The sequence below is a fragment of the Trachemys scripta genome, chromosome 4, assembly GCF_013100865.1.
Source record: "Trachemys scripta elegans isolate TJP31775 chromosome 4, CAS_Tse_1.0, whole genome shotgun sequence".
Taxonomy (NCBI): domain Eukaryota; kingdom Metazoa; phylum Chordata; order Testudines; family Emydidae; genus Trachemys; species Trachemys scripta.
Window position 1 is genome coordinate 100,231,931 of NC_048301.1, and position 12,814 is coordinate 100,244,744.

A 12,814-nucleotide genomic window follows, 5' to 3' on the forward strand; every position below is an offset into this window, starting at 1 on the left:
TCTTCTTCAGGCATTCTTCTCACTCCCTCGTTATCAAAGGCCAGTATACACCGGTACCTCAAGCAGACCTGTTTCAACATGTTGTGTCTTCCTTTCTACAAATTTAAAAAGAATGGGTCCTCACGCAAGCATTCCAAATCCAGAAACAAATTTGAAAAAAATTGCTACAACATGTTGACTGATTTCTTGCCAAGACAGCTACCGAGAAGCTTCTTGATCCATTCTTGCATGGAGAAAATTAGAGGGGGAAAATATGTATCTTCTGTAATTAAAAATTAAAACCAGTCCATGCCCTGAGTGCTCGCTTTCCTTGAGGCGTGGGGGAGGGGAAGTACCTTTGTTCTGCTTTTACTACTGGGTGTCAGCAAAGCATTCCCTAGCTCTGGAGGTATTAAGTTTTGTTCTCTGAATAACGATACTACAATATACCAGGATTTAACCATGCATGGATTATTTTAAAATGCTCAAATTTGAACCCCAAAAAAGAGACAACGTGATTTTTTTTTTAAACCCATAAACATGAATTCATATTTTTTCATCAAGAAAAGGAAAAAAACTGTTTGTAGCAGCAGGTGAGCTAGGGTGTGGTAGAGAAACTAATAAATTAACAGTGAAGCCAAATATATATATATATATATATATGGTATATATATATATTCTAGCTATTTCAAACCATAGAAGCATGACAGCTGTGAAAAAGGAGTGCTGCAGGGAATTCTTTTAGAGTTTGATTTTTTTTAAAATATGTTTGACATGGAAAATGTTTTAGTACAAATAAAGCAACTGGTATTGAACTTAAAAAGTGGAGGGAGGGGGAGAGAGATTACTGTGTGGAACGGGAATGAATAATTCATGATATTTAAAGAAAGAATGCCTCCAAAATGTTCTGCAAGGCAGTCCATGCTGATAGCTTGAATGGTTATTTCCCCCCCATTTAAAGCATCATTAATTCAACATCTTTGTGATTTTTTTTAAATCTGGTAAGATATTTACCAAAGAAACATTATTTAACTTAGATTAGGATATTCTTTATTCAGATAATTTAGTTTAGATATCAAGGAGATAAGCAGAATTATTTAAACATAAAGAGACAGTCTTGTACTATCAGAAAATAATTTAGTTGTTGTTTAAAAAAAACCACTGCAAACTAAAATCAACCTCATGGAAGGGGGAAAAATAAGATCAGATATTTTGAACATTACTCCATAGGATACCAGCACAATATAGTGTTAGTGAATGCATTGTAGCAGAGCTCCATATGCAATCAGAAGCCAATTGTTACTGGACTGTGTACAAGCACATACTGTGCTCAATGGTCTGATGAGGTATTATGGATATGATGCAAAGAGACCTTGTGGATTAAAAACTCACAATTTGTTAAAAAGTGAAAGCAACTTAACATTTACACTGAGCTGGCTGAGTATAGTCGCACTTCAGGTGGTAAACAATTCCAACGAATCCAATGACTTTGTGACGGCTTCAGGTATTAACGTATATTTGGAAAAAAACATCCCTTGGAATTTCCTCACTATATTATTCTGGATCCCTTTACATTGTGTCTTCATTATTACATTCTACTTTCAATGTAAAAAAAGTTGAAAACAATCTGATTATTATAAATATAAAAAATGTTCAGAGGAGCAGCCTATTAAAATCTAGCCTAGAGATAGTACATACACTGACTTTAAATAAGGAGCCAGAGCCAAAGTGATAGTCTATTAAATCATGGTTATAGTGTAATTTATCCATCTCTGTATTAATTTTTATATTACAGGTTCCACAGTTCCACTGCTAAACTATTTTCTTTGCCTATCTTCATCCTTTACATTGACTAAGCATGTTAATGTTACTATATGACAGGGATCATTGCAGTGGCTTAGAAGTGGGAGTGCCTATAGAATGTTAGGATACGCAGAGTTGCAGCGCTCATTTCAGATAGACAACATATCTTATTTTTCAGCATCTTAATCATAATTGAAATGCACAATTATTTAAGTTATCTAAGGATGCTGAGTTCCTTAAGCTCTCAGAAACTGAGGGTAATCAGCACCTCCCTGTGTTGAGATCTAAAATGTTATGTAGAAAATTAAGTTTTTGTGCAGTTCACATGCTGTGAAGTTTTCATATAATCTTTTCCATAAAAAATCTGCTATGATTAAAATACCTTTCATATGGGCATCTCAAAGCACTTTACCAATATCGGTTAATCCTCACAGCAGCCCTTTGAGATGAGGAAGTATTGCCATCCTCATTTTAGAGATGAGAAAACTTAAGTCACAGAGAAGTTCCAGAACTTGTCACGCAATGAGCCAATGCCAGAGCAGGGAACAGAACACAAAAATCATAAGGCCTGATTCCCAGAGGTTTTGAACAACTGCATCTCCCGTTATCTTTAGAGGGTATTCAGTATGTCTCAGGATTGGGCCCCAGCTCCAAGATCTTGAGTAGACCATATTATATCTTTCAATCAGTATTTTTGAAAGTTATTTAACTTTATCCTAAGCACTGTTATGTTTTATGATTTGTAATCGAGTGTACATCCTTAAATTGCACATTTACTCCTTTAATAAAAATCATGAGCATCACATTTATGTTTTGCCAGTTTGCCTACCAGCTATCTGGTAACAAAAAGTTCCAAGGTAGCACTGCAAGTCTGTGCCCAGCCAAACCTTTTGTTTTTGCAGATGTTTGAGCTTAGAGGAGTGTTGCGGAGCACAGGCAATGCTAGGTCCATGTCTGCACTTGCCTGCTGCTATTCTCTGCTCATTGTCTAAACCTGTATGCATTGTTCTCCTCGACAGGTGATAACTACCCTGTGCAGTTCATTCCATCAACAATGGCAGCTGCTGCTGCTTCTGGACTCAGCCCTTTACAGCTCCAGGTATGTGCCAGAACAAAAAAATGTGGGACAGAAGCCAACACTTTAGAGGAAGACTGCTAACCACTAACCAGCTGTATGCTAAATAATAGTCTGAATGTTAAATAATTTTTTAAGCATAGCCCAGAAGGATTAACACCTTATATACTTACCATACTGAAAATATAACAGCATGCTGTGAAAGAAAGACAACATTATGACTTTGTACTGTGCGTTTTATGTCAACTGAATGAATAATTTTTTTAAATTATATGACCAGTTGTCGGGAGATATGTTCAGAGATCTTTTCCAACTTCATTTTCCTTTGACTCTCTCCCTCTAAGTGAACTACATGAGCTATAGCTGGGGCATTGTGTATATCGGAAAAATATGCTTTGTTATTTCTTTTTACTTTTTCTTTCAGTTGCTTTTTCTCTCAAACAGTATGGTGACAACTGTTTCATAAATTGCCAACTCTCAGTTTCTGTATTTATGTAATCTCAACCTTTCCATGCATTAAGCTGCTCAGATGCCAGGGGCAGTGAGGGTTCTGGGTTTGCTCCCTGGCTAGGTCATTTATTTGTTTTCACCATATATGGAACTAAATGTTATGCGAAAATGATTTGCACACCAAATTATTAGCCAGTTTTTCATGGCGATTGATGTTTAATTTAACAAGAAACGCTACAATAATGTCATAAATAACGGAGTAGCAGTCAAAGGCTTTCAAAGTTAAAATGTGCAGAAAGTGAGCAACATGAGAGGAAAGGATGGCAGATGTACATAACTATTTGCAAGTAAACCTGTGAAAACTCAGTTTTGCTTATGTTAGACTTGGGTTTATTTGTACAATAAGGATACAGTAGAATAGCAAGGTATTGCAAGATCAATATACAAATAGCCATTTTACTTAACCTTATTCCATTGTACCATTTCTTTAATTGAAAAAAAAGGGTGTGGGGGGGAGCTAGATCTTCAGACCTGTTGTCTTCCCATCTATGACTAGCCATAAGCAGGTTGAAAGCTCCCCCTAAAAAGGTATTCCCGTGGCCAATAGAAATCCGCAGGTGACATTTGACTGGTATTTCCTGCTGTATGTCAACAACACCTGGGGCCTGTAGAGTATAGTGAGGTCCAAGAGGACTGGAGATAGGCAAACATAGAACTGCCTTTAAAAACAGGAACAAAGAGAAGCCAGGGAATTATAGATAAGTCAGCCTAACTTGGATACCTTGAAAGATACTGGAACAATTTATTAAACAATCACCTAAGAGTATGATAGTTTGATAAATGATAGCCAATATGGATTTGTGAAGAACAAATCATGCCAAACCAACCCAAATGGATAGGAAGTGGTAGACATGATTTATCTTGATCTTAAGACAGTTTTTGGCACAGTTCCACATGACATTCTCATAAGCAAACTTGGGAAACGTGGTGTAGATGAAACCACTATAAAGTGGGTGTACAGCTGTTTGAGAAACTGACCTCAAAGAGTTGTTATCAACAGTTCACTGTCAAACTGGGAGGATGTATCTAGGAGTGTCACAAAGGGTCCTGGCTTGGTACTATTCAATATTTTTACAAATGACTTTGAAAATGGAGAGTATGTTTATAAAATTAGCAGATGATGCCAAGCTGAGAGGGGTTGCTAGCACTTTGGGGGACAGGATTAGAATTCAAAAGGATCTTGATAAATTGGAGAATTAGTCTGAAATCAACAAGGTGACATTCAATAAAGACAAGGACTGCATTAGGAAGGAAAAATCAAATGCACGAGTAAAAAATATAGAATAATTCGCTAGGCAGTAGTATTGCAGAAAAGGATTGGGGGATATACTGGATCACAAATTCAATATGAGTCAATAATGAAATGCAGCCAAGTAAAATGATATCATTCTGGGTTGTATTAACAGGAGTCTTATTATGTAAGACACAGGATTTTATTGTCCTGCTCTGCTTGGCACTGGTGAGGCCTCAGATGGACTATTCTGTCCAGTTTTGGGTGCCTTACTTTAAAAGAGATGTGGACAAGTTGGAGAGAGTTCAGGGGAAAGCAACAAAAATGATAAAAGGTTTAGAAAACCTGAGCTATGAGGAAAGGTTTAAAAAACTGGGTATGTTTAGTCTTGAGAGGTGAACTGATAACAGTCTTCAAATATGTTAAGGAATCATATAAACAGCACAGTGATCAATTGTTCTCCATGTCTACTGAAGGAAGGATGAGAAGTAACCACCTTAATCTGCTGTGAGGGAGATTTAGGTTAGATATTAGGTAGGTAAAACTTTCTAACTATAAGGCTAGTTAAGTACTGGAGTAGGTTACCAAGAGAGGTTGTGGAATCCCCGGCATTGGAGTGTTTTAAGAACAGCTGTCAGGGTTGGTCCAGGTATATACATGGTCCTTCCTCAGCACAGGAGGATGGACTAGAAGGTCCCTTGCAGTCTTACATTTCTGTGATTCTGTGTTTAGTGCAAGAGAGTTTGTGTGAAACAAGTGCTTTTATTTTTAATTTTACATTCACAAACTAGAATCTGCTCCTAGATACAGCAGGTAGCTCTCTGTTCTGACCAGCATTCGGAACACTTCATTGTTATAAGTGTGAACTTTTGAACTTTCCAGCCACATGACATAATAATAGCAGCTACTTCACACAGAAGGTCTGTGTTGTAACAATGGATTCATTGATTGCCAATTAATTCAAGGTCATTAAAACATTTGTAAAGGCTAGTGCAGACCCTCCTCATATACTTGTTCCAGATTACAGACTCTTGTGGCTTATCCTGTTAAAAAACTGTAATGAAGACAAGCCCACTGTCTCACCGTCTACACCACTATTTATACCTGTGCTAGCTGGGCATGCAGGTCTGAACTCTACACACCACCACAGGTGACCCACCTTCAGGGACACCGGAGATCTCTCAGGTAACTAGGACCAATCCCAGGATCCCGGTGTACACTAGCAAGAAAAGTTCACCTTGAACAGCTACACTGAAGTAAAGCTACATCTTGCCCTGTACACACTATGTTTTTACAACCTTAGCTATCTCATTGTAAAATAAAATCAAAAAATAAACTCTTTACAGCTCAGGTGTAGCTGTAGCTATGGTGGGTTCTGAATATCATGACTGAGACCTGGGACTGGAGTGTATTCAGTGGGGAGTCAGTACAGTGAGCAGAGCGCTGGACTGGTGTGTTCATGGCAATCTGTGTGGCACCATCTCACCCTTTCAGCTTCAAGCATATCTGAGTGAATCTACCCAAATCTGCCTTCTGCTGGGTAGTTTGCAAATACAGTACCACATACACATGTGGTAGGTATGCATAGTGGTTGTGTACCATTGCTGAGGTATCTGTACAACACATGCCTGTTGCTCTAATTGGTGAGAGCGATGAAACTTGCAAATCATTGCCCCCTCACTGTTCCTTTTTATATCCTTCTCTGTAATCTCTCTTCTTTCTTGCCACCTTGATTTTTTCCTCCTACTTTTTAAAAGTTTGCACTCATTTGAATCAAAATCTCCTGGAGGCTCATGTTCATGGTGAACCTGATTTAAAAGAGTGAGTTTGCTCATCAGGCAGCTTTTCCCGAGCTTTCACAGCAGTCCTGGCAGTCCTATTACTAGGAAATCTCATATCCGCTTAGTTGACACACAACTCAGCTGTCCCAGCAGACCTGACTGCATTAAATCTTGTGCAAAGTCCCCAAAAGACAGCTTGTTCTTTATTGTTTAAAAATCTGCTTTCATTTTTGGGTATTTCTACAAAGGAGTTTATATGGTAAAGAAGGAAATGTCGCAACTCTGTCAACAATTTCTGATAAACTGTTGATAGTAATGAAGCATTACAATTATGTTAGCTGGAGTTATTCCTAAACAAAGTGAGCTCCATAAAACCTATGGTTCATAACTTTTTCTCCTGATCTAGTTGTGTAATTTGTCCTTCAAAGTTTATCACTTATAACATTAATGAGCCTTGGCAAGTCTTAACTATGGTTGCAGCTGTGTTCTGGAAGCTTGAAGTATTATAATCAAGTAAAGAGAAAGAGTTTTAAAATTGTAACCAAATACACATTTGTCTATTTCTATTCTTCCTTTATCTTTCTTCCTAATTGCAGACAAAGTAAATGACCTTTTGTTACACCGCTGGGTGCAGATCCAATGCACTGCTGAAGCATTGCACAGTGTGCCTCTGGGGCACAATATTAGTAGAATGAAGGCCAAAGAATGCTATTTTTAGTTGAACAGTTCAGCAGATGGAGGCATGAATACTCATATATCTGAAGGTTGAGGGGTTTGAACCATTAATTTTGATAATGTATTTAACCCTGGGAACAATCAGAAACTGTAACTCTGAGGTTACAGTGCTTTTGACCTCTAGAGAACAGAGGGCACTCAGTACAGTAAACAATATATTACATTTCTACTTATACCAATTCTCTCACACATATAAATTTCAGAACACAGTTGACATTTGCTTTCCTCAGCTATTTTAGTGCTGGTCCTTAAAGTAAGTCAAGAAGAATGTGCAGGAAAGAGGCCAATGTAATGCGACAGTCTTGTAAATATGGCCTTTAAATAACTAAGACGTTAAATGTGACTGTTTATGAAGAAATATTATTCTCTTGAACTAGCGTCTTAGTGACTTATTATTTCAATGAAAAAGTTGTTTTAGTGGACTGCCTCTCTGTATGGAGTTTCCTCTAAGTTGTAACCTTAAAGCAATTTTTTATTGAGGCTAATGTGGTCAGATAGTCTTAGCATTGACTGAAGGTGATTTGGTCCCACTCTGTTACCACATCATGTAAAGTGATATACCTGCCTTATGTCTTCTTATTAAATGATGCATGCTCCTCTTCAGCAAATATAGCAGTTAAATATCACACAGCGTAAATATTTCTAATTAAAATATCTCCATGTGTCAGCATATTGGTAATGTATTATTTTAATCCATTTATTTTGTTTATGAAACAGTGACATATGTTTAGATTGTGAAATATATGAGCCTTAAAAATCACTTTATTGAAGAAAATTAATTCCTACAATGCTGTCTCGGTAATGTGTTCACTCACCCAGTCAGTCACTGGCAGGGCTGCCACTCTTAATGTTGGTTAGACACACTTTAACAGTTTTATCTGACATAACATTCTCGGATGTAGGCAATAATAATTTTTTCAAATGCAAAAGCCATTGGATTTTCCTTTCTTTTTTAACCCAAGGAAGAATGGGAATTGGGTAAACACGAAAGAGATTCAGTGAGACCAATCAAAATTAAAATCAGCTAGTTACCTTTTCAAAGGTAGACACTGTAATTTGTTTGTCAGCAGGTAGGTGTTTGGGTCAGCATGGTGAGTGAGTGACTGTCAGCAGGAATTCCTACAAGACAAGTAATTTCACTCAATGTATTACTGACAGATTGCTCACCTCTTCGAATCACTAGAGAAAACAAACTTAATATTGTTACAGGCAGAGTTTCTGTCTTCATTAGCCTCGTAGAATGATTTTATCTAGCACTCAAAGACTACTGAGCTCTGGGTGGGCATATTTTAACAGAATGCTTCTTATTATGATACTGTGAGTAGTGGCCTAAATTAAGGGAATGGCATGTGGCAAATTCAGGTATGTGGAAATAGTAATTTAAATATTTTTGTTGTTTTATTTCATTGAAATTGTGGGGTGAAAGAAGCTCAAAAAGAAAGAAAGAGAAAGATTTTAATACAGCTTTGCGCGAGCAAGCAAGCTCTTTAATACAAAAATAAAATTAAAATCTTGCCAAGCTTGTAACAATTAGGCGAGTTTAATTAAAATTAAAGGAATATTTATACACGTTCTCTTCTTCTTTCTCAATGCGCGCATGCGCTTGTGTGTAATACCTGTTATCAAGTTTAATTATATCAATGGTAATGAAAGGGTATCAATGAAAATGATGTCAGTGAGTTGCTGTTTCACTTTCTCCTGGCACAGATTGGGGTTCTTTTGGGCTGAATACTTAATCCCTTGACCCTGCTTCCTATGTTTTCTCTCATTCTTTCTGATTTCCAGCTTTAATTTCCATCTTTGGTGAGTTTGAATTTCTTTGCACCTTGGCAGTATACATTTAATCTCTTTATGAAGAAGAGAGTAGGCGGGGAGACTGAGATGTGGCACAGTATGAAGAGACTAAATGACAAATATTTAAATTCACTAATCATCAGGAAGTGCATATGTATAGAGTTTGGATATCAGACTGTTTACTGCAGCTCTTCTTTTAACGTGAATAGGTTGAATGAAAATTTAAACCCATGTGAACATGGAAGATTGAGTGTTTCCAATCTGAACAGAAAGTTTATGCAGCCTTCCTCTGCCTTCCTCTGACCACAAGCAAAAGTACTTTTAAAAGCTATTTTTCAGTGGCTATTAAGACATATGCCAGCAGTGTGTATCCACTCCAAAGCCAGTCAGAAGACGCAAATAAGCTACTGCTACACTGACCAATAGTACCCTGTAGACCAGTGCTATGATATTTCATTAGAGGGCTGGCACATTTTTAAAAACTTTATTTTAATTGTGATGTGTCTTTGGGGAGCGTGCTAGCTATGAAGCCCACTCAGAGCTGGCAGTTGCATCCCTCCAAGCTTTTTAGAAATGTATATGGTATGTGCCTTTTGGGAATTGGCTGGGAGGTGTATTTCTGGAAGTTCATTATGTTTCTGACAGCCTAACAGCAGACTTTTTAATGTGAACTATAGGTTACAAGCAGAAAAGGATTTTCAGTACAAGGTTGTTCACATATCATTTTTAATGTACTTATAGATCCGTAAGTATGGAGAAGAATGCAACAAAGGCAGTCCTGTATGGAGATAGTAAATACCGTAGGGCATTTTGTATGTACGGACATTCCACTGCCATATCTCCATCCCCTTGCTGGCTAATTGTTAGAGTAGTAGTCACATGAATAACTCAGTTTCCCTCTGAAGTAAAAGTTGTGAGGATGGTGACATCTAGAAGAGGAAGAAACGTAAAAAGAATGGAAAAAGAGAGAAACATTTTCTTAAAGTTTCATAGACTGGAAAGTTATCATCATTTGTTTCCTTTGGGTGGTCTTTGAATAAACAAAGGAAGCATTCCCTACAAGTAGCCTAGTTTAGACAAAAACTCAAAGGCAATTCATAGCTAAAAGGAGACAAAAAATATTCTAGAAATCAGGTATCTGGGTCACCGGGGAAAGCCCCTTAAGATGATGAGATGTGAATACTTTTGTTCCTCCCATTCTGATTGTCTAAGATGTGGTGTATTTGTTTGGCCAGTAATGTTTTTAGAATCAGTGTGGCTGAAAAATTAGATAACCATATTAACTATACTAACTCTTGAGTTTATATCTCACAAGAAGTATTGGAATCATCTGTCTGTTCATAGACTCAGCATGAAGGCTACATAAGCATTCCATACCGGATTCACAGGAGGTATGCATATAACTCAAAACAAAAAAGTGTGCAGGAAGTCAAGGAAAAACGAGCATAACTAAGTGACAACATTCAAAGAGTTATTCAAGACAAAAAGGAATCCTTTGCTAAACAGAAACCCCAATCCCAGTGAAACAAATAGAATGGAGCATAGACTGTGCTTACAGGTGTTATGGAATATGGAAATTAGGAGGGCTAACTTGAATTTGAACTACAAATAGACAGACATAAAAACAAATAAAAAGAAATTATTTAAGACTATTAGAAGCAGAAAACTTGAGAGTGAATTGGTAGGGCTGCTGGGCTTCCTGGGAGTAAAGGGATCACTAAAGGAAGATAAAGGTATTGTAGAGAAGCTAAATGATTTGTCCTGTACACTTCAGGATGAAAGGAAGACAACACATCAGAAATGTGGTTTATGTAGGCCACAACTTTATAAAGTAACACATCTGGGAACGATCTAGTAATAACTCATCCAGTGCAGCCCATCCCTCGTTTGTAATCCATTCAACGTGGGGGAGGGCTGCCATCAGCCCCCTACTCTGTTGGCTAGATCTCAGTACCATTGCTGAGACCCCACTGCCCTCCCTCATCTGAGGGCTAAGGGGGGGAAGGAAGAGGGGATTGTATCCTCCCTCTACCAGTCCTTAGGAGCCCCAGCCCCATTCCCCATCTAATTTAGCAGGTGCCGTCTCCTAACCTGCTTCCAATTCTGGTTTATCAGGGAACCAGACCCCTACTGAACGATTACCTGCACTGGGCACTTGCCACTAGGATGCTCCAGCTTAGCTGCTTATTTACTTAGCTGCTTCCCCTCACCTCTGCCAGATTCTCAGATTGGGGAAAGGGGAACATAATTGCACATGTGGTGGTTGTGTCCAGAAATTAGACTATTTTGGGTGGAACTTATTAAAGAGATTCATTTTATGACAAAATGTCGGCTTACTAGAGATCCCCTGACCTGCTTACTTAATGTTCCAGTAAAGCATCTGCATTTTAAACAGAACACATTAATTTTCTTCTTATTGTTAAGTGCTAGACTTTGTATTGCATGTTGTTGGAAAAAATGTGACCCCACCTTCTATGAAATTCTGGCATAGTAAAATGTAGACAGCCATTAGAACAGAAAAGCTTGCCCACCAAGTATATAGACAAGAGAAGCACCACAAATAGGACATGCATTTAGAAATTGTCACCCTTTTTTGGCATGCTCAGCAGACAAGGGGTCCCCAGTCAGCAAACCAGAATCTTTAGCCAGTTTCTTTAAATATTAACCTAGTCCTGAATAAGTAATTGCAGTGTAGTATGTTAGCGTTTTATTGTAACTTTGCCTTAATAAAAAGTTTAACAAATATTTTCCTATTTGGAGGGCCAACATGGAATTTATACAGCAAATAGCCAGACATAAAAACAAGTAACACAATATTATTTCAGAATATTAGAAGTAGGAACCTTGACCATGAATTGGTAGAGCTGCAGAATTTCCTGGGAGCAATAAAGGAGCTAGCTGAGAGAGAGTAGAAAATAGAATAAAAATAAATGATCAATTTTATACAGGGGAAAAAGCTTAATTTTGAGATGCCCTGAGGTCCCAGCCTCAGAGCTGATTTGTTGAATATATTGTATTTAGAATTTTGTTACAATTTTTATTAATGATTGGAATTGGTAGTGAACAGTGAGAGGGCAAAATATTCAGGTAACCGACAATTATTCAGATTAGTAAAGGCCAGAGAAAACTGAAGAACTTCAGAGGGATCTTACAAAGCTAAGCTGAACTGGTAATATGATGGTAGATGAAATTCAATGTTGAAAAATGCAAGGTGGTGCTCATTTAAAGGAATAATTGTGAACAATTTGCTGAGTGCTAAATTAACTATGACTACTCAGGAAAAAGTCGGGCTACATAATGAAAACCTCTGCTACCTGTGCAGCAGTGGTCAAAAAAGCAAACAAGACGTTAAAAAGTATAAAGAATAGGATAAAAATAATACCGGAAGTATCATAATACCACTATGTGAATCAATGGTATGTTTTCATCTGTGATACAGTATGCAGTTCTAGTTATCCTTCTCAAAAGCGACATAGAAGAAATAGAAAGCGTTTATAGATGGATGACCAAAATGACACAGAGTGACTGCAGTATGAGAAGAGACTGAACAGAGTTGGACTGTTACATTTAGATAGAGATGTCAGAAAGGTGTATGAATAATGGTGCAGTAAAGGTAAAATTGGGCTCTTCTGTTTGAGCTTTCCCATAATGTGAGAAAAAGGGGACATTAGTGAAATTTAAAGACAACAAATTAAAAATGGATAAAAGGAATATTTTTTCACAGTGTAATATTAGCCTTTGTAACTCATTGCCACAAGATATCATTGAGTCAAGATATCAGTGCTTGGGAGGATTACAAAAAGATTAGACATATGGATAATGAGAACACCTTTAGTTATATTAGATAGAATAAAAATGGGATACATACTTCAGGGAGTAAACCAACTACTAACTAACTGGAGTTAG

At 37.4% G+C, this 12,814-nt stretch overlaps 1 protein-coding gene across 16 annotated transcripts in view; it reads left to right on the forward strand.

Moving 5' to 3' along the window:
- The window catches only part of SOX6 (SRY-box transcription factor 6), a 455,173-nt gene that overhangs the window by 350,105 nt on the left and 92,254 nt on the right, over positions 1–12,814 (forward strand). For all 16 annotated transcript variants that reach the window (XM_034770115.1, XM_034770125.1, XM_034770118.1 and 13 more), the window contains one exon: positions 2,802–2,881. In XM_034770115.1, coding sequence (XP_034626006.1) covers positions 2,802–2,881 — 80 coding nt within the window. The remainder of the gene's footprint in view (positions 1–2,801; positions 2,882–12,814) is intronic.